The 23147-nt window shown below is 43.3% G+C and overlaps 1 protein-coding gene across 1 annotated transcript in view; it reads left to right on the top strand.

The window, feature by feature from the left end:
• The window catches only part of LOC138258775 (galectin-3-like), a 195173-nt gene extending 173780 nt beyond the window's left edge, over positions 1 to 21393 (top strand). The window contains exon 6 of the mRNA XM_069206021.1: positions 21113 to 21393. Coding sequence (XP_069062122.1) covers positions 21113 to 21271 — 159 coding nt within the window. The 3' untranslated portion in view covers positions 21272 to 21393. The remainder of the gene's footprint in view (positions 1 to 21112) is intronic.
• The last annotated feature ends 1754 nt before the right edge of the window (positions 21394 to 23147 follow it).

Raw genomic sequence — 23147 nt, 5'->3', positions numbered from 1 at the left:
GTGCATTTGGTAAGCCGTCACAAATTGTAGAGTCAAACACTGACATCGGCCCATAAGTGATCCCACTCCCTCACTAGTAGTGTATTGCATCTACACACGTGCGAAAATTAGTCTGACTCTGTGACCAAGTGTAGGAGGCTGGCCTGGTGTGCAGTAGGTACCTATAGTACTCACACCTTATACCAGGTCCAGTTATCCCTTGTTAGTGAAATGTAGGCAGTGTCTGGAAGCCAGTCTCTATAGAGGTATCTATGGATGAGCAGCCAAGGCTTATCTAGGAGACATGCAAAGCTCATGCAATACCGCTGTAGTCACACAGTACTCACACACATGAAAGAAAATTCTCAGTGTTACAAAAATAAAGGTACTATATTTTGATGACACAAATGCCAAAAATACCATAGAGTCTATACTCCCTTAGAAGGTAAGTAATACACACATGTTATACACTAGTATGCAGAAACAGGCATAAAAACAGTTAGAAAACAGTACAATTAGTGAAAATCACAATAGTTAGAAATGGGCCTAGGGGGGCCACTAACCATATACTAAGAAAGTGGAATGCGAAAGTCAGTCTCCCACCTAGGCAAGTGTAGTGTGTAGAAGAGAGCTGGGAGTACTAGAAAACCCCAAAGGTAAGTACTGGAACCCACCCAAGTGACCAGGAAAGCAGGAGTAAATCACAGTAACTTTCCTAGAACACACAGAGAAGAAGAATTATGCAAAACCCAGAAGAGACTGCAAGTCACCAACAGTGCAGTGGATTCCTGGACAAGATGCATAAAGAACCTGGAGGAAGGATGCAAACAAACCTTGGCAGCTAAAAACATGCAGTGACAGGGGTACTGTCTTGCGTGGGGATGCAAGCTATGACCTCCACCAAATTTGACAGTTGGAAGAGAGGACTGTCGTAACCACTTCAGTTCACCATCTGTGATGCAGAATCCATGCAGCTCAGCAGGAGAGGGGATCCACGCAGCAGGTCGTCATTGCAGTTGGTGCCTGCTGAAGCAGAAGAATGACTCCTTCACCCCACGGGAGATTCCTTTGCTCTTCTGGTGCAGGCTGAAAACAGGCTTTCCTCAGAGGATGCTGACCGGGAAACAGTTGCAGTTGCTGGCAGGAGCCAGAGATACAATGTTGCAGAAGGCGACTTCCTTTTTTGTTGAAGCTTGTAGAGTTCCTGGAGGTCCAGAAGCAGTTTTTTCAGTGAGAGGATTCCTGCTGGGGTCTTGCAATCTGAATCTGAGGAACCACCCAAAGGAGAGAACCCAAATAGCCCTGAAAGGGGGATTGGTCACCTAACCAAGTTAGCACTTATCAGGGGAGGGCTCGGACGTCATCTGTTGCCACTGATCACTCAGATGCTCCCAGAGTTCCCTGCCAACCTTGAATCCAAGATGTCAAAACCCAGGGACCCTCTGGAGGAGCTCTGAGCACCACCCCTCGGTGGCAAAACCCAGGGACCCTCTGGAGGAGCTTTGAGCACCACCCCTTGGTAGTGATAATCAGGGGAGTGATCACTGCCATTTCCTTTGTCCAGTTTTGCACCAGAGCAGGGACTGGGGTTCCCTGAACTGTTGTTGACTGGGTTATGCAAGGAGGACCCCCTCAAGCCTTTAACACCTATTTCCAAAGGGAGAGGGTGTAACACTCCTCTCTCAAAGGAAATCCTTTGTTCTGCCTTCCTCGGCTTGAGCTTTTCAAGCAACAGAAGGGCAGAAATCTGTCTTTGAGGTGGCAGCAGCTGTGGCTGCCTGGAAAACCTCAGATGTCTGAAATAGCAATACTGGGGTTCCTCAAAGGAGCCCTCAGTGTGCTTGGAATCATGCAACTAATGCTTTCAAAATCCTTGGGGTATGATTCCAACATTTATGATACCAAACATGCCTATGTTTAGGGTTACTATTATATAGCTGGACATAGGTAGTGACCTGGGTCAGTCAGGAGGCAGGAGCAAGCACTGCAATGGTACAGTCTCGAGGCACAAGTGCTACATCCTTGACAAGACAGATGGAAAGAAAGTGACCCTCCTTCAAGGGAGCAGGTCATCGAGTAGATCCTTGGGGAAGGGACAGGACCTGCAACATGTCCAGTTTGGAGAAGTATGTCCTACTGAAAGGAAAAGCTTCAAATGCTAAAACCGGACGCAACCAGGGAGGTCCCGGGGAGGAGAGAAGCACCACGAGAGGGTTTCAGGAGAAAGAAAAGAAACAGTCCTCGGAACTGGACGCAACCAGCGAGATGTCCATATGAAGTCAACATGAGACCCTTGGCATGATGTCACATCTCTAAGAGGGACTTGGTTGGAAATAGAGAGTGGCGTGGTATGACGCCACATTGCAAAGGATTTGAAGATGAGAAGAGAGTGGCACGAGGCCACAACATGAACAACAACCACCACAGGTGTGTGAGAGAAAGGCGGTAGAGCAATAAGACTGAGGACTCGTGCCACTACCGGACAGTACATCCAGCAACACAAGCCAGCCACTAGGGTGTAGTAATGTCATTGGAAACAACACAGAGGATGTACCAAAAGTAAGCCACCAGAGGGCGCAGACTGCGTAGCTGCCCACACGTCACAGTGTGACCGTCCAGAGACTGCACATGCCAAAGAATAATAGAACCAAGGATGTAACAAGTCCCGAGGACACAAAGTCCCTCCAGTCATCCTTACTCCAAGCAAGACATCATCATCTGTAGAAAAGTTGTATGGTAAAACGTTTGTCATCACTACAAGGTGCATCACCATTACTACTTAAGGAGCATCGCACCACCAGAGGGGAGTTGTATGTCTGCAAAACAACCAGAGGTTAACCAGGAGTCCCTGGCACCATACTGGCCACCCAGAAATGTTGTGTGAGTTCCCGTGAACCTGAGGCCTGCCAAAGTGAGCATACTCGACCATTCGACCATCCACCCTTCTGGTTGTCCGGGCTTGGATGTGGTCCTTTTAGGAGTTCCACCAAGACCATTTCCACTGCCTCAGTGAGGCCTCGCACATCCCACACAGTCCAGTGGCAATTCAGGGGCAAGGGCTTTGAGGGAATTCCAGTGACAGGGCAATCCTGATAAGAGAGATGCATCAGAAGCAGCTCCACAACAGGCCCAGGGAAGCACTGAGGTTACGGACAGAGACTGGTCACTCAAAGGCTATCTGATGAAGGCCCATGCACCTGAGTCCTGACGGCCAGAGCACACAGAACCTGAGACAACCACCCTTTGTGGGTGCAAGAGCAACTTGGATGTGGTCCTGAAGGCAGTTACTCAGCGATGCCTTCATGTGGTCTATGAGAGGCCCTTCACAGTCACATAGTCCCATGGCAGCCTGTCAAAAAGATCCTTAAGGGGTGTCCTGGCATGAGAGGGAAGTCTGAAGCTGCTCTACCAGCAGGGGCTGCTAAGTATCATGGCCTTCAAGGAAAATGCCAATTCATCAATGTTGTCCTCAGTCTTTGCAAGTTTACAATCCAGGGAGCCTGAGCACCTTCAAAGAGATCTCTGAAGTGGACTCTCACCCACCACGCCGGATGCACCCACATTGAACTATGTCAATATACTACACCACTGCTCAGAATGTAACATCCCAGTGGACTTTGGGAATAAACACCGTGAGACCAGGTGGGACAGGACTAACAGTGCCCAGGTGGACTGTAACCTTATGGACTGACGATTCAGAGATCTAGACTTCATCAACACTGCCATTTGTGCCCAGAGATGTGTGGTTCAACTACGGAGGCGTGCTGTGATACCAGGTGCCTCCAGCTGCACCCGTCCACTCATTCTGTCCAGCGGACTGCCTGAAGAGTCTCAGTGGAGTTTTTGTTGGGTTGTTTTGTTCTCTCTCCCAGGGTGGACACAGTGTCCATTTTCAATACATTTTGGGAGGGATGCAGTGACCATCTGGTCATGGGCTAGTGTTTCTATTATATTGTCCTCATCTGCTGCCAGCAAGTAGTTCACAAAAAGCATTATCTCTAGAATTCAAACCAACTACATGATCTGTAGGCATTTGGGGAACATATATTGCTTTCACCTACTCACAGATATGTGATGCTCAGAAGAGTGAAAGGCTTTCTCGACCCTTGAAAGATTTGAACATATGACCTTCAGTTCCTAAATAATAGTGTTTTGCTTTGCAAGCCTCTTCAATCTGTGTCAGAGAAAACTAGTGTGTGGCATGTCTCCTTGCTGCTCTCAGATCAGATAACAATTATTAACCTACTTATCCCTTCTGCAAACAAGGCTCACATCCAGAGCTCCTTTCTGTGCTGCACTGCTTTGAGAGCACCATCTCTCTAGAGCAGGCTTCAGCTGGCACTAGCAGCCATGTTTTTCAGACACCATTCTTACGAGTGCTGTGCTAAGCTTAAGTAAAACATGCCTTGACATTTTCAGAACCTTGTCTATTTACGTGCACGTCTCTATGCTTTGGAGCTAGTAAAATGTTTAATAACCATGGATTCCTCAACAAAGGGTATAGTAAGAAGATGATTTTAGTATCTGCTAGACAAAGCAACCAAATGTGCGCATGTTTTTTCAAGACGTGCAAGGCAAACAGGGATGGACAAGGGAGGAACAGGGGACCAAATGGTCACAGGGAGGAACAAGCATAATATACCAAGTGGCAAAACTAAAAGGTTGGGTTTGCTGCAGATTTTTGGGTTTTTAGTTACAATGCTTGTGAATGTTTTTATACAAAAGTACAAAGGAAATACATTGTGCGAGGGCACCATGTCATCACTCACAAACATGTTATTTTTGGATTTGTCAGCCTTAGGGAGGTCTTCTTCCAAACTTTTTGACTTCCTCCCCCATTTTTGCTGCTCTTGTTTTTGCAGGCCTTAGGACTCTGCACGTTACAACTGCTAACCAGTGCTAAAGTGCATGTGCTCACTCCTGAACACATTGTAATATTGGCTTATCCTAATTTGGCATATTTAATTTATTTACAAGTCCATTGTAAAGAGGTACTACATATTCCTAGGGTCTGTATATCAAATGCTTCCAGTGGGCATGCAGCACCTAGTATGATTCCCACTTAAGTAGCCCTTTAAATATGTCTGAGACATGTCATGGAAGCCTGTGTGTTCTATTTTAAACTGTCAGTTTGACCTGGCATAATAAACCTTTTGCTAGTCCCAAACCTTCCTTTTTAATACATTTAAGCCCTCCCTGGTGTAGCCCCTAAACAGCCCACAGGGCAGGATGCAATGTATTTAAAATGTAGGACATTTAATTTTAAAGTTTTACGTGTCTTGATATTGAAAAGTCTTAAACTCATTTGTAACTATTGCAAGGCCCACCTCTCCTACAGGATAACATTTGAGTTACCTTATTACATTTAATAAGCTGTAACTTCCAAATGGGAACATGAAATCTGCTAATGTTAGGTGTCTTTGGAATTGTAATGAAAAATCCTCTCTCATAGTAAAGTCAGCTTTTAAATTACAATTTTTAAAATGCCACATTTAGAAAGTTGACATTTTCCTTCTTAGCCATTTAGTGTATACGGCCTATCTCTGGGTCACATGACTGCGTGTGGCTGATAGGTGGGCTTTGTGTTTTCCTCCTAGACAGCCACACACAATAGAGAGCTTAGGTGTGTCTGGATGGGCCATCGTTGTCAGGATGGGAGGGTGGAGCTGGGCACACCTCTTCTTGCACCTGAATAGGCTGTGCCTTGCCTCCACACAAAGGTTTGCATACCCCCAGTAGTTGGTCCACAGCCAGGGCAGGGGAGGCAGGCAACCTTTGCCCTTCAAAGGAAAAGGGGATCCTCTATATGCTTCCCCACCTTCAAAGGAGGCACTTGGTAAAAATATTGGACCTCTGGCACCAACTCTTCAGGTCACTTCTGAACCTGTGGACACTGTACCAGGAAGAAGGACTGCTCTGCTTCTGTAAGAATTACCACTCTGCTGCCCTGCTGACCTTCTTCCTGAGTCAGAAGGATTGGTGCTGCACCAGAACCCAGGCCCCAAAGTGACTCTAAGGGATAGTCTGCAGGCCTCCTGTTCAGAGCACCAGGGACAAAAAAGGCTCCCAACCATCTGAACCAGCACCCAGGTCCCACTAAAGCCATACCCTGACCCTCCAGTGGTGCCCCTCGGGTACTGGATCCTAGTTGTGGCCTCCGTGGCACTGAATTGAAGTTTTTGGTCTCTTAATGACTGCGAACAGGCTTATTGACACTAAACCCTTGTTGCTCACACTGCTAGCCAACACAAACTTCCATCAGTCTGATCGCTCATGTTCCATTATTGGCCGCTCATGGGGAGGGCCACCAGGAAGCTCTGGCCCAACAGTTTGTGATGACAACGTGATTCTTGCACTAGAGCGATGACTGTCCGCGTTCATCGGTGAACGCCTGCAACACTTCCCTAAGGGGACTTTTTGCACTGACTGAGAAGGTAACCTTTCAGCGTGACTAACCTGGCCCTGTATCCAACCTGTGCTCTATTGTGGTCGGTATCAACTTGTGATTTTCTTCTGGTCATGCATGACCAGATGGCGCTTTAGGCTTTTTGGCACAATTTTCACTTGCATATCTGTTCTACTGATTGGGTTTTTATTGTTTGAAGTGCTGCAGAAATACTTTAAACATTGCGTCTAAGTTAAGCCTGACTACTCTGTTCCAAGCTACCAAAGGGTTGAGCACAGGTTAATTTGGGATTTGCTTGTGTCTCACCCTGGGAAGGATTGTAGTTGCTGCTTGAGTAGGGTTTCACCCTCCTCAACCAGAAGCTCAATTTCTTGCAGTATGCTAATGGCTAAAGTGTGCTTCCCGTTCCCCATACTGTATGCTGAAGTGGGGGAACAAAAATATGAAGGACACAGTAACAGACTAATGGATGAAGAGAGCTGGTTAAAAGCTCCTCTAAGTAAGTAAAATATATATAATAATTATATTTCCTTTAATAGTTTATTTCGGGTAAAGCCCATTAAACTTTGACATAAATATGACATAAAACATATGAGTAAAATTAAGTCGACAAGACAATTTACTAGACTAAAATACCACACTACAAAAAACACATATAAAATAATCCATCAAAATACATCAATAAATCATTACCGACTAATGATGCTAAAATAATAGTTCAGCCCTCATTCTTACCCTCCATACCACCAGAAATACTACAATGCAGAATCGAATATGAAATAGTCCATCAGGATACAATGACAAATCATTAAGCACTAATGACAGTACAGTAATAATCATGCCCTCTTTCTTACCCTCCCCACCCCCAGAAGATAGCATTCAAGACCCAATGCTATATGAGTACTAGAATCTGTTCTCAGAGTAGGATAGGCTTCTGTGTAATGCTTGGTGCCTAGCGAAATACACAGTGGTCTACTGAGTGTTCTGTAAGCAGGACAGAAGAACAACGGATGTTCAACATCTTCAAGACTGTAGCCACACAATGAGCATTTGGTTATATTTGCTCGATTGCAATCCTACTTAGCAGTAAATGCATTAACTAATAACGTCCTCACCCTCATTTTTATCAACATTGTATGTGCTGTAGATGATACACATCAATATAGGGTTCAAATTTCGGCCTGGGCTTGAAGGATAGGAATTCTTCAACCATCCCTCCTGCTCTAGAATTTTGAACATACAGATTATTTACCCACTGACATTTCTCTTATACTAATTGCTTTGCATTGCAACATGTCAGTCCAATATAAGGGTAGACCTATTGAACCCAATTGTGGGGCAGTCATGTACACTAGTCAGTAGGTGATCTACCACATCATTAATATATAGAGAGAGAACAATGTTGGAGCAAGCACATACCCCTGATGAATGCCATGCCCTGTGGGTATGGGAGATGTTAGTTCATCCCTGCACCCCATCTGACTCTAGCATAATTCCCCTCATGCATCCTAATGAGACCATCTAATATAATCAATTCAAAAATGTTTATAAAAAAGCAATACAATAATGCTGAAGAGGTGCAGTGGGGCAACATGCGAGCGGATGTTCGGGGGATGGTAAATGGACAGGCAAGTGAGAGTAAAGAAAGTCACGCTAACCCAAAGTGTGCTAAGAGCCAAATTAATGAATAATTTCCTAGTGCTACCAGTAGAGCACACAACTAGTTCAATCAAAATATGGAAAAAATATGACCCACGAGTGAGACTAAATTAAGAATACAGAAACAAAGGCAAATAATCAGTAGCATAATACTGAGATAATCAATAAAGCTTCCCACTGATGAGCAAGGGTCTCCCCTAAATCTCACTCTATGTATTGTTGTGCTATAAAAAATAAATAATTGACATCAGACAGCTAAAGCTCTCTGGCGAAACCTTTAAATACCGCTGTATCCACTGATGTAAAGAGAATCATGACTTTCTACTGCTGGCGTATCTTGGGCAAAAAAGCGCTACATATTGAAGAAAATGATGCTGTATTCTTAATTGATAGAATATGTTTCAGTGCACTACCAATGACAGCGATATGATTTGGCTTAGTGCACACAATCACAGGTAGCCCATTTGTGTAGCTATAGTTGTGAGGTCCACTATCAAGAAAAACATGAACTTTTCTCAAATTGCTGCATTATCTGCTTGCCCACTTTTCATCGTCACTTTGTACGTGTACTAATTAGCAGACAAAGTACATCTGAAAATAGCAATAAAGGAGTGCTCCCCAAAATTCTTCTTGTTTCCCTCCCGCCCTCTCTAAGAAGGACTTTGCAGAGGCCTTAAGTGCCTTGGCACTTCACAGCTGCTGGAGAACCCATGAAATGAGAGTACAACCATTCTTCTTTTATTTAGAACCCCGGATATGTATTTAAACGGTATGAGGCCATTTGCTGTTTGCTGTACTCCACTTTGCTGCTGTGTGGCTGATTTTTGTGTTTGCAGTCTCCACATGCTCATTAGATACTCACTGGGGAGAATATTATACAGGGATTTGGCACAGGGCAGCAGAGCAAGTCATCTTTCTGAGCTGTGCCAAAGTGAAAGGGCGGGAATGCGCTGTATCTATAGCATACAGCACATTCCTGTCCTTTCCCTCAGTGGTAGCGCACAATGTGCTGCCTAGCACCAATACTGGCACCCTTGCACCATGGTGCAAGACTGTGTTGTAGGCAGGATTGTTTTTCCTCTTTCTGTGTGTGCTGCAGAATGTAGCACACATATAAAGAGGAAAAAACAAGGAGAAATAAGGATATTTCTCCTCATTGTGCCTCCCCTGGGGATGTGTAAAAATCCATGGGTGTTGTGTGGGAACACCCACTGCAATGCCTATGGAATGCCTTCCTAAGGCAGAGTAAGGCAACACAGCAATTTGCATTGCCTTGCCTTACTCCTTATCTATGAGGCCAGTCAAAGCCATCCAAAGTGGCTTTGCATGACCTCATAGATATGGTTGAAAGGTATGTGCCACTATTGCATCACTAAAAAAAGACAAAATGGTGGTACAGGCCCCTCATAATTGTGCCCCTGGGTCGTTTTCAAAGGGTGCTTTCTACTGCTGTATCAGTTGGATGCTTCCAAGAGATGTTCCAGACATTTCACTGGCTCATCTCAGCATTCTGGAAGACAAGATTGCAAGCACAGTTGCTCTAAGAGGAAGCTTAAGTGTGGGAGCTCTTACTCCTCAGATTGTGTTTTCCTTCAGTGGTTATGTGTTATGGCTCTATGGAGGGATCTCTACATTTGGTTCCTGCTGGGTCTTTTAATTGGTCTGTCTCACTTCAGTGCAGCTTCAGTCACTATGGGAACCTGAAGTGCAGACACCTTTAGGTAATCAAAGGCAACTTTTGATTAGTGCTAATAAGTTCTACCTCCACCTCTTCCTTCACCTACTCCCTTCTTAAAGGCCTGAAAGGGGATGGAGGTCCTAGACCATTTACAGATGAAGTTAAAGGGGATGTGAAAGTTAACATGGCTCTGGAAAATATGTGAGGATAAAGTTGCTGGCTGACGCATTGGTACAAATTCAGGACAATCCTCTTGCCTCTCCTTTTGAGATCCCTTCCAGAAGGTGGCTAGCACATTAAGGGGTTGCTAGCCTATCAGAAATGATGGCCTCACTATCTTGACTAACCTCTGTTCTATGAATTTGAAGGACGGGGCAGAGCTCAGACGTGTGTGGTTTAAAGGGTCTGGCAGAAGCTCTATGTCAATGAGAACATAACCTAATTACATGTGTGTCTAACTGTCAGACACAAAGCTGCACACTAGGACTCTACCATGAAAAAGTTGACAGATGGTGTTGTGAACTATACCAACTTACATAGTTTTAAATACATGTATTGAACATATATCCATGTAAGTTGACATATGGCATGTATGGGTCAGAACCAAGGGGCAGATTTATGAAAAGTGGCACTGCACCTAGTGCAGTGTCACTTTTCATGTGCCCCATAGCGCCTTCCCAACACCACCCTGGTTGCGCCGTATTTGAAATATGGCACACCATGGTGGTAGTTAGGGTGACTAGCGTCAAACATTTTGATACTAGTCCAGCGCTTTGCAGGACTAGCATCAAACATTTTTATGCTAAACCTGCAAAGCACCCAGAGGCCCATTGCAACCAATGGGAGCCTCTTTTTAATGCCTGCACTTCACAGGCTTTTAAAAATGCAGATAAAAATGGTGCAAAGTAATCTCATGGATTGCTTTATGCCATTTGTACAGCCCCCACTAGAGCTGGAAGGCCCCCTTGCATACATTATGCCTCGCACAGGCATAATGTGCCACTAGGGTTTACAAAGTGGTGCAATGCATTCATGGCGCCACTCTGTAAATATGGTGTGAGGAAAATGCCACTATAGCACTACCCTAGTATAAAAAAGATGATGCTATGGCAGCGCTAAGATGGCGCCAGGTGCTCTTAGATATTTTCCCACATGAGATCACCAGTACAACTGATATGTGTGATTCAGAAGAGTCAGATTTCATCAGTGATGGGCAGCTGTCAGTGTGCCAGGATACTTACCCTAACATGTCTGATGTTATATGTGCCAACTTTCCACCAATAATTCTGACAGACCTCAGCAGTGACAGTTGAAGATCCATACTTACCTGTCATAGATTCCACCTACATACACAATGTGAATGGCTGGAACTGTGGATGACAAATATTTTGAGTAGCTGATGTCATTTTGCAGGCAATCTGACAGCTCCTTGGTTATAGGGGATGCACATGGTCATCCATGGAAAAAAAAACTGAAAGCATGCCCTAAGGCATTCCTACTACTTGGCCAGTGCACACATGAGAACACCCAAACACTCAATCAACATGTAGAGATAGTTGTCTAATACTAACAAGATTTATTAAAACATATTAAGAACATCATGTTAAAACATAACCTAGACCCTACCCTACACTAAACTAACTTATCTTAACTTACCCTTACAGCTATCTGTCCTAATCTAAACTTATCTCAAACATGTAACGCTACACTCTAAACGTTGTCCCCCCACCCCCCTTGGGAGACAAGATAAAAGTAGGATAACATAAACTAAGGCTACACATGAGCTTACTGTGTCGAAGCATTTTCTGACACTCTACAAACGAACTTCTTTTTATCCAATCTGGCTTTGGAGGGTGCTACTCAATCAGATCTAACTGATCAAAGGTTAAACATTTGTGAAGTGGGTTGTTTCTTTGGCTGTGTTCATGTTATAACTGAGATTAATGCTACTTAGATTGCTCATCAGTCTCTCATAATAGCTCTGTATTAGGATAACAATTGTCTTCCTATTCTAGCATTAATAGAGAAGTAACTTCAGATGGCTTCTTATGGCATGAAAGTGGTTGTGCTTACATCAAGTAACAGCTGTGGCTAACTGCAGAAATACCCAAGGTTGGACTGGCCCATAGGGCAATCAGGCAGTGCCCGATGTGCTTGTCTGACGGGTTGTTTTGCTTTACTGCTGACTGAGCCAAAATACACACAGAGAGGAGTCGAAAAGATTCTCTGGAATGCACTTCTTAATCTAAAGAAGACATTTATTATTCTATTTTTGCAAGGCTCGTGAAGGAAGGTCAGTATAACTGAAAGTGTACTTTAAACTGTGCAACAATTAAGAACATGTACAAATAATATTCAATCTATAAACAGCACATATAAACATGCAAAGATACAAACACCTATATTGATATATGAATATATATTCAAACACAATGCAAAGCAAGTAATGAATAAACATGCCTCACGGTAGGGCCTGTCTGGTGCTTCATCTTTCTGCTGCCAGCAAGTCGTGTACCCTGGTTCGACCGCAACAAGAAAGAGAGAGATCTATCCTCACCGGAAATATGTCAGGCATTCGACGTCTCAATCCTGATTGAGGTCTCCGAATTTCCCAGTGTCGACCTGGGTCTCTTATATATCTTAAACAAACGAGGAAGGAGATTTCTGGAGAAAAAAAACTCCTGCTCCGCAAGAAGTATTAAAAAATGCTGGCTATTTTAGGTCAGGTTTGAAAGTAAAAGGTTGGGACTTGCCAGTTTCCCAAGATGTCTCTCCCAAGCCTAAGCCGTTTCCTGCTGTACCATAAACATCATTCTAGTCCATCCTTATCGTGCTGACTGACTGACTCCTCCAGGTTATGTCCTAGCCCTTTGGTGAGAAAAGAACAAGCAGACACGTAGAATAGAAAACACGTAGAATAGAAAACATGTTGCATAACATGTTTTGTACGGAAAGATACTCGCACTTTTAACGTGGCGGTGAAGCTAAGGCTAAGCTAACTACAAAATGGAGTCTGTAACTGGTGACCACAAATGTGACGGGGGACAGCTAAGCCAAGTGCAAAATGGTGCGACACAGAGTCAGTGTTCAAAACACAAATATCACTACAGCCCTTTGACCAGTGACTCGAGTAGCCTATTGGTTTAAAATCAACTTTTTTGTGTCTAAACGTTGCAAGCAGATTAGAAAAACATTGTACACAGCAACATAAAGATGTAATAAGAACTAATACTACAAAACTTCCACCCAACACTTTGCGGAATTGTCCAAAATCCGGTAACCACTGAAACAATTAGTCCCACCATCCCTGATCCATAGCCTGTTTTACCTCTTTCACTAATGTATGTAGTGTATCAATGTGGGCCTGGATAGATTTAGAGTGGTCAGAAAGGTTAAGCCAATACATGCCTTTCAAATTCATTGCAACCATGATTATGTTTTAGTAAAAGATAGTCTATAGCAGCCCTGTTTTGGAATGCAGCTTTTCTAGTACCATGCACATCAAATAAAAATTCAGATAAAGCAATAGAAGTAAGGTTAATGTTTTTAACTATTAGACATGTCAGCTTATTTATCACCCTGGTATAGTATAGAGCTAAACCAGGCACGCCTACAATAGAAAGACTTAAGCTTAGATACTCTGATTGGGATAATAATTGAATATCTGAATCACAATTTTCATCTAGTTTGATAGTGTCTCTAGGATAATGAGTAAGTATAGAGATGGATGGAAACATCATGAGTCCCCGGCGTGTAAAAGTACACGGGCAGCCTGTTATGTTAGCTGGAATGTAGGTAAAAGTAAGGTGTCCACACGAGAACAGCCAGCCAACTGGCAACTTGACATGTTTATTGTGACTGACAGCAGTCACTAGATGATGACAAGCTATGTGATTTGTCATGATTTTACAATCTTGGTTCATTCAGTAAAAGCACAAAACTCTGGATTCCCACGGTATGTTTTGAGAAATTTATGTTTTCTTGTGTAAACACAATTAAATGCATTTTCCAACGCCACGAGAATTGCAGGACATGTAGTACACCAGCAGTAATGTTGAATGTAATTATTTGAGTGAGATTGTCCCACTTCTCATTGGTTGTTTCATAACAGTCCCTGCAATACTCACAGGGACTGAAGTGGGTTTCCACGTCATGTTCTTGCACATCTTTATCCTGGTTAGTGACATTGAAAATTGCGAACAAAATGCTTGTTGGCATTGGTATGTTGATCAAACACGTTGACAAAACACCCAAAGTGCTTTGCATGGCACCCACCCAGAAGTCAGATCTGTTGAGCAAGGTCTGCGCCAAAAGAATCTAAATGTTGTTATTCAGATGCAGTAAAGGTTTTGCGCCATGTGGTCGATCGATCAAGTTGAAGTTGGGGGTGTTAGGTCTTTCCCCACACCACACACACACAACCAAAAGGAGACCACACGGCATACTCACAGCAAATACAAGCTGTAGTATGATCTGTAAAAGAAACAAGTATGATCATTCTCATAAATAACATTTATCAGCTGGAATATGTTCCCAGTTTTCGTTTCCTGGTTTCATGACGAACAAGACATTATTGGGGCTCTTTGCTATAATTTCTGAAGGTGCTGGAGGGCCTTTTGGGGATTCCACCCACACTTTTGCACCAGTGTTTTTGTCAGTTGAACCAAAACTTCCCTCCCCACGTACAGTAAGAAGGGCTGGGGCAGTCCCCTTCCTCACCAATTCTCCATACACTGGAATTATGATAAGTTGGCCAATTCTGTCTCCGATTTGAATGAATAAATCAGCTTCTCCACTATTTAACAGAATATCTTTGATTTCTCCTTGGTAATCTGCATCAATCACTCCCTGTAAAATCTGAATACCTTGGAGGGCCAACCCAGATCTGGGAGCAATCAATCCGAAATGCTCTAGGGGAATCTGTACTCCAACACCTTTTTCACACAGTGCTATGTCTCGTGGTTTCAGTCTGTAAGCTTGTAAAGCATGTAAGTCAAGACCTGCAGATTCGGGTGTGGCTCTGTAAGGAGCTAAGGCTCCAGGTTTTATTTCACAGTACGTGATGGTATTGGTGGCCACATGTGGTTGTATTTGCAAAGCTGGAGTTAACATACACATCAGGGGTGTTTCAGCATTTGTTAATGGTCTGTTATTTAGAATCTGGAGGGCTTCAATTAAATGCTTTCTCCAGTGTTTCAGAGTTCCATCAGATAATTTTCACAATTGGGCTTTCAGTAAGCCATTCTTTCTCTCAATCAGTCCTGAGGCTTGTGGATAATAAGGGATATGATATATCCACTCAATATTGTGCTGAGAAAGGTAGTCCTATACCAATTTGCCTTTGAAGTGTGACCCATTGTCACTCTGGACCTGGAGTGGTATCCGTAGTATAACATTAACAAGTCCAAAGTTCTGATAGTATTGTGCTGAGTAGCACGTTTGCAAGGGACAGCAATCAGGTACCCAGGGTAAGTGTCCACTACAGTGCAGGCGTATTGACGCCCGCGACTAATCGGTAGGGGTCCAATGTAATCAATTTGCCATATCTGTCCTGGTAACTTTCCTCTCCCCAATTGACCTTTGACTGTTTGTGGGACAGATCTCTGTTGTGTGTGCTGACAATTAGGACATTGCAAAATCAAAGTTTTTATCAAATCTAAGGGAATGTGCATCCCTTTAATCTCTGCCCACCTGTAAGTGTCTTTTTCTCCCAGGTGTACACATTTTTGGTGCGCCCATTTAGCCATCCCCACCAAATCAGAATCCTGTGTTGCCACTTCTGCCTCTGAAATATTGGCTTTGTCATCTGCTAGGAAACTGAACCAGCAATCTAGTGAGTCAATGGGACAATGAGCATCCATGACTTTACTTTGTTCTAACATTTCCCACATTTCCTGCCACAATTGTTTGCCCCACACCTCCAAACCAATTATGTGCATGCAGTGAGGGAAGCAAAGTGGCTAACCCATTGGCAGTGGATCAAGAATCAGTGTAAATATGACAAGTCCCAGGCAGCTCTTGCTTTTGAGCCTGATACACAGAGTACAACTCTACATATTGGCTACTTTTCCCTTCTCCTGTAGTGGTCATTAACGTTTTGGTAACTGGATCATATGACACCGCTTTCCAAAGTCTTTTGGTACCCACGTACTTGGTTGAACCATCAGTAAACCATACATGCTTTCTATCCTCAGGGGACAAGGATTCAAATGGCGCACCCCATCTCACTGGTGACTCTTTTACCTGTGGTACCTCCTGCACCTTCTCCTCTACCTGTACAGGGGCTTGTGACACCTGTTCATGTGGGGCTGCAGTGCAGCCCTGTCTTGTATGTACCATTTCCAGCGTATGATGCTAGCCTCTTGTACATGTCCTATACGGTGAGATTTAGGTGAACTCCTCACCCACTGCATGATTGGTATTTCAAGTCTCTGAATTACATTATGATCTAGTGTTATTTGCTCAGTATCCACTAAAGCCCAATAACAGGCCAAAAACTGTTTTTCATAAGGAGTATAGCGCTCCCCAGAGTCAGCTAGTTTTCTAGTCCAAAACCCCAGGGCACCCTCGTCCTTCCTTGTTTTTGCCACATACTCCAATTTGCATATTGTCCCTAAACAGTTACATGTAACTCAATGTCTCCCTCCTGCACTGGCCACAAGTCTAAAGCCTGTTGAATTGCTTCCTTTGCCAAATCAAAAGCACACTGCTGCACTTCACCCCATTTAAACTCATGTTTCTTCCTTGTCACTTTGTACAGAGGGGCCAAAATCTGACTCAAATGAGGGATATGCTGTCTCCAAAAACCAAACAACCCAATAAATCTCTCTGTCTCCTGCTTAGTGCGGTGTGTGGCAAACTCGAGAATATTTTGCTTCTCTTGCGGTAACACGTCTCTGTATCCCTTATTCCACTGAATACCTAAGAACGTCACATTTTATGATGGTCCTTGTATCTTATCTGTGTTAATCATCCACCCCCTACACTGCAAGAGTTCCACCACTCTCTCCAACTGAATCTGCACCTGTTCCTCTGTCTGTCTCTGAATCATCACATCATCAACGTAATGGGTCAATTGCACACCTGGAATGACAGATACTTCACCCAGGTGCTCTGCCACCAGCCGGTGACAGATAGTGGGACTATGTTTTATCCCTTTGGCAAAGATAACACATGAAACTGTCTTCCACAGTGTGAAAATGAGAATTGTTCTTGACATTCTGGCGAAGAAGAACGTGTTGGCAATATTGATCGTGGCATACCATGTCCCTGTATGTTTCTGTATTCGTTCAATCAAAGTGATGGTGTCTGGAACCGTGGCTGTCAAAGGGGGTGTATGTTTATTCTGCTCGCGGTAATCAATTGTCATTCTGTACCACCCGTCAGGTTGTTTAACCGGCCAGAGGGGATTGTTCCATTCAGTAGTAGTTTGAGCTATCACACCAGCCTCAATCATGTCCTTTATGGTTTCACTTATTTCATCATGCCCTCCAGGAATGCATTACTGTTTCAAATGAACTACTTTAGTTGCCAAGGGCACCTTCACTGGGGGAATTTTTAAACAAACCACTCTCATGGCTGCCACTGAAATGTATCTTTTTGTTCCAAACTGATAACAACCATCATCCAGAAACAAAGTCCTTTCTTTCAAAATGTCATTTCCGAGTATGTATTCCAAAAGAGGCACAATCAGCACAGTATATTCTCTTTTGCCTGTTCTCTCTATTTTCATTTGTACTGTGGTTTGCCCAGCGGGGGCCTGCCTTCCCCCTAACCCATGATGGTGTAATGCGGTCCGTTAAATGTCCTAAGGTTTCCATAAATCAAAGAGGCCTCTGCCCCGGTGTCAACTAAGGCTCAAACTTTTTTGCGCATTTTTGTGTTTCCAATGTATTTTGAAATCGACATGAGATCTTTATCTCGACAAGCCCAAGTTTGTACCGGAGCTTGGCCAGTTTCCTAGTCTGATTTAAACCTGACAACTTTTGCCCAACTGAGGTCTGGATATATACTTTCATATTTGAGAGCAGGCTCGCCCCGTTCCTGTTCTCAAAAGGTAACTAGTTACTGTCCAGGTTTTCCTCCCTCTCTCATGAGGAAACATTTTTCTGCCTTTATTTTCCTTCCCCTGATAACTGTGACTGGCTCTGCGTTTCACACTTGTTATCTTGCTTGTCTACCTTTCTGCTGCCTTCCTTTCGATCCAAACCTCTTTTTCGGTACATCTCCCACAAGATCCCATTGATCTGCTCTTGCTTGATACCATCTTTTAGTAACGCCATAAACATGTCTTTCCTGGACACTCTTTTGTTATCTGTGCGACACTCAGACCTTGAAGATTTCTCGGGTTTATCCCAAATTCCTAATTCACCTAACTCTCTGACCACCTCTAGTACATCTTTCAAAGCCTGCCCTGTCTGATTGATTATTAAAGTCATAATTACTTGCTTATAGGAAGCTTGATCAAGGTGAATTATTTTGTTTCTTATTGGCACAGTAAGCGGTCCATCTAACAATTGGTGTGCATTGCCCAAGAAAATAGCAGATTTCATTGCCTCCTCCTTAATTCTTTTCATTGCATCTCATAAAGTATACCAGGGTTTCTCATTGGGAGGCCACTCTGAATCAGTGAGATACTTCAGATTACATCCATCAACAACTATTTGTCACAATGTGGTCTGGTGTTGTCCTAGAAAACCCCTGAACTGTTCCTGTATTACTGGGTCAGAACTTACAGTACGGAACGTGCGAGAGTCCCTGATATCTAACATAACACCAGATGCGCTGGTTTCAAACAACCTTACAACCCACGCAAGTAGGGACTCCCCTGTTCTCTGTTTAAAGCGATCCATAATGTCATTTACTTCTTGCTGAGTATAATCTTCTAGAGCATGTAGTGCAGCTCCTGCCAGATATTGTGGTGTGTGCTGAAATTTTCGTCTAAATATTGGCTGTGTACGCACTACATTCTGCTCTTCTAGGTCCCCCTGTCCCCCACCTTTTTTAGTCTCCTCATCCCTAGAGTTTAACCGATCATTGCTGGTCCAAATGTTACTATCCCAAGACGAATCTGGGCACCAGTCCAAACCAGCATTAGCAATGACTAAATGAACCTTTTTCTGATTTATCCTTCCTCTACGTTTATGATATTTGTTTTGAGCTTCCTTGATTGCAGCACGTTCTGCGATGGTTTGATACGTGTTTGCCTTAACTTGCAATAATTTATTCTGACAAGACAACAGGGTTACAGTATTCTTTGAATCAACAAACTGTTTTTCCAATTTTTTATTCATCCTTTCTAACTGTTTAAATTTTTCATGAATTTTTCTGTAGGCAGACAAAATTACACCACCCCGTCTGCCAAGAACTGAAAGATCATTCCCTTCATTCAGTACTTTTCTTAAGAAAGACATAACGTCTGCTGGATCGGCTTCATTTAAACATTCATCCCAGCTCTCCGATAAACCAACCAAATGTGAAAATTCATTAGCTAATACATCATAGGGTCCCCAGCACTATCCAGGAATTTGAAAAACACTCTGTTCACAAATGTTTTTAGAAGTAGATGGTTTAGTTTTCTTGCTAAACATATTTTCACTTCAAACATACTCTTTTCACTTATAACACCTCCCCCCGACGATACACCAAAGTGTTGTGCTTTACTGCTGACTGAGCCAAAATACACACACTGAGAGGAGTTGAAAAGTTTCTCTGGAATGCACTTTTTCATCTAAAGAAGACATTTATTAGTATCTTTTTGCAAGGCTCGTAAAAGAAGGTCAGTATAACCAAAAGTGTACTTTTAAACTGTGCAACAATGAAGTAAGAACATGTGCAAAGAACATTCAATCTATAAACAGCTAATATTTACATGCAAAGATACAAACGCCTATATTGATATAAGTACATATTCATACACAATGCAAAGAAAATAATGAATAAAAATGCATCACCGTAGGGCCTGTCAGGTGCTTTGTCTTTCTCCTGCCAGCAAGTCGTTGACTCCGGTTCGACCGCAACGAGAAAGAGAGAAATCTACCCTCACGGGAGGTCTCTGAATCTCCCACTGTCGACCTGGGTCCCTTATATATCTTAAACGAGGAAGGAGATTTCTGGAAAAAAAACTCAAGTTCCGTAAGAAGTATTAAACAATCCTGCCTATTTTAGATCAGGGTTGAAAGAAACAGGTTGAAACTGGCCAGTTTCCCAAGGTGTCTCTCCCAAGCCTAAACCGTTCCCTGGTGTACCATAAACTTCATTCTAGTACATCCTTATCGTGTTGACTGACTGACTCCTCCGCGTTATGTCCTAGCCCTTTAGTGAGAAAAGAACAAGCAGACACGTAGAATAGAAAACACATTGCATAACATATTTTGTACATGTTTTGAATGGAAAGATACTCACACTTTTAATGGAGTCTGTTACTGATGACCAATAATGTGACCGTGGACAGCTAAGCCAAGTGCAAAATGGTGTGACACAGAGTCAGTGGTCAAATCACAAATATCACTACACAGGTGAGTGGTCTTGGTGCCTATCCTTCTAGTGCAGAAGAATAACCTTGTGACAAATTTATATATCAACAGACTGTGTGTACCACGTCTATTTCCTTGTCTCTTCTGGTTCATCCCCTTTTTACTTGGGCAGAGCCTTTATTTTGATGGAAACATCTTATCATTAAAGGTCATACATATGAAGATCAAAACCCTGAGTGTGTCCATCCTAAAAGGACACTCAGCCTGAAGGACTTTTAGGAAATCACGAGGCAGTGGGGGTTCCACAGATTAACATATTTGGCTCTTGCCAGGGCACTCTTCTGCCAGCATTTTGAATGAGAATATAAACCGATCAGGGGTTGCATCTGTTCAGAAATCGTTTCAGCCTGTGCTACCTCTGAGATGGCTCTTCCTTTTTTTTAGTTAGGGATGGTCAAGGAGAGAGATGGTAATCTCTTGGGTGACAGAAAAGGGAGTCTTCATGTCTGATATATGTACGGTACCAACTTTTGCACATAGCCATGTTTGTTTCACATTGTATACTGGGATGTCTTTTCAGCTTCCTTTAGGAGTGCTGTATTGAGTGTGGCTTCCAGTTTATTTGAAGATGCAGTTTATTTTCTTTGCTGTCTGAATTACATTGGTGCTCTCTTAATCTGACTATTTGTGTAAGTCACTTTTTACAACTGGCTTTGTGTGGATGTTTTCTGAACATTTGCCATCTGTTTGCTACATTCCCATTATTGAGGACTGGGTCGAAGAAGAGTACATTATGAGGTAATACCTAGGTTACTTGCCAGTAGATGCCACTGTGTAGCCAAGTAAAAATAACTGAAAATGTATTTATGGTTATAATAGTTGAGTAGTATAATGTTCTCCTTTTTCTGCTTTCAGATTGACATTCAGTGCCTGGCAGAATCTTATAAAGTGTATGTTAATGGCAAATTTTACTTGGAGTACAAAGGTCCAGTTAAACCAGGGAAGCACATCAAGTATGTGGGTGTTTGGGGTGCCCGAACTGACTACATTGCAGCAAGCCCCATGCATTCCTAAAAGTTGGCACAGTGGTCAATGGAATGCTGAAACAGCAGATGGATGCTACTTTTTAATTCTCATTTCATAATTATGATCTCATCAAAGACATACATTGATTTCATTAAACAAATCTGCATCAATATATTGTGTTGTGTTTTGTTGTATCCATTATGTTTTCAATACTAAATTTGTCATACAAGTGAGGATTTGCTAATGATAATGATAATAAAACTAATAATAATAGTGATAATAATAGTAGTCTCATCAGTAGTAGTATAGTAGTAGCAGTTGTAGTAGTATTGTTATTACTGTAATCTTGCAACCCTTGCATTGGGAGTGAAAAGATGAAAGGGTCTGAACAAATCAGTGTTGCCAAACTGTGACACTCTTTTTTTAATGATTTTAAAAATAAATTGTTTGTTGGTGTAAGTGTAAGAATAAGACAACAAAGAAAAGTTAAGAAGATTGTCATACACTGCAATAAAATGATTTGAATAAATAAAAATAATGATCTCTAATCCCACAATCTCTTAAACTTCTCCCATCACATCTTCCCCTGCCGTCCTTTAATTCCTGATAAGATAGAGTGGCCAACCGACAATAGATCAAAGCCAATCTCAGTAGTGACAGTACAAGGGTTTCCTCTATAATCATTCCAGTTTGCCCACACCTGCATCCACTTGTGAGGACATCCCCTCCCTTCCTTTTCCACAGTTTCCACCAACTTGCACCAGTCTATATCAGTTTTCCAGTGTCTAAGTTGTGGTGGTAGCCCCCCCTCCCACAGGGTGACCCAAATTTGGTCCATGCGGTTCAAGTTGGACATGTCCCAAATATTGAGGAGGAACCATTTGGCGTCAGGTTCTATATTGTGTCCACAAACAGTATTCATACAATTAATCACAGCTACCCAAAACTGTTGCAGCACGAGGCAGATCAATACAATATGAACAATGGTGCCTATTTGACCACAGCATCTTCAACATTGTTGATTGACTGTTCTACCCAGTTTTACCAACCTAGTGCTAGAAAAATATGTCCTGTGCGGGATTTTAAGCTGCACCAAACGAAACCTGGACACTTCCCTTGGCGATGCTGCTACCTTTTCACTGCCCTTTAAGCCTCGCGTTAATGCTACCTCTGAACGTCGGAAGGTTACAGGGGAGTTGTGACGGTACACGTCGGTATGCATCAGTGCACTCGCCAGTGCTGGGTAGTGATCGGCGGGGAGGTGCGGTAAGGCGAAGAGGAGCACACTGCTGCACTGCCGCCGACGAGAGACTCGGAGACGCCAAGGCGCATTACTGCGGCCAAAAACCGCTGCAGGAAAGGAGGAGGAGAAGACAGGAAGCAAGAAGAGAGGTCTCTCCCCCTCTCTCCCGTAGTCACCGGATGACAGTCGGAGGCATCAAAAGAGGACATCGATAGTTATGCACTACCAGAAATGTGGGTCTCCCTGAGAGACGAGCAATGCCATGAAGTGCAGAGAAGCGCAGTGCAGAGGGAACCGGTTGAGAGGAGAGGTGAGATGAGGGCGTAGGAGTGGTGCGGAGCCAGGTGTCGTAGTGCCCCTTGCCCTCGCTATAGACATTTCTATAGTCACTATAGTTATTGGTCACCACTCTGAACCGTACTGCCTCTTTGGAGTAGTTTGGCTCTGTCCCCGGTCCAACATCCTGACTCTTTCCGTGGAGCGGGCGGAGAAAGCGTGAGGGCTGAAGAGGGCTGGAGAGGAAAACTTGCTAGTGTCTGGAGGAAAGAGGAAAATAGAACCCCGTAGTGCCTATTTGTGCCTAGCTCTCCCTTCTGGGGTAAAGTCATCGCCTAGACACCACTTGGTGCTTAAAGAAGGATGGAGGAAGAAGGAAGGAGGAAGGAAGAAGGAGAGGAGTGA

Source organism: Pleurodeles waltl, chromosome 9, assembly GCF_031143425.1.
Source record: "Pleurodeles waltl isolate 20211129_DDA chromosome 9, aPleWal1.hap1.20221129, whole genome shotgun sequence".
In the NCBI taxonomy this organism is placed as follows: domain Eukaryota; kingdom Metazoa; phylum Chordata; class Amphibia; order Caudata; family Salamandridae; genus Pleurodeles; species Pleurodeles waltl.
Note: the sequence above shows the minus strand (reverse complement) of the source record. Positions and strands in the feature narration are given on the sequence as shown.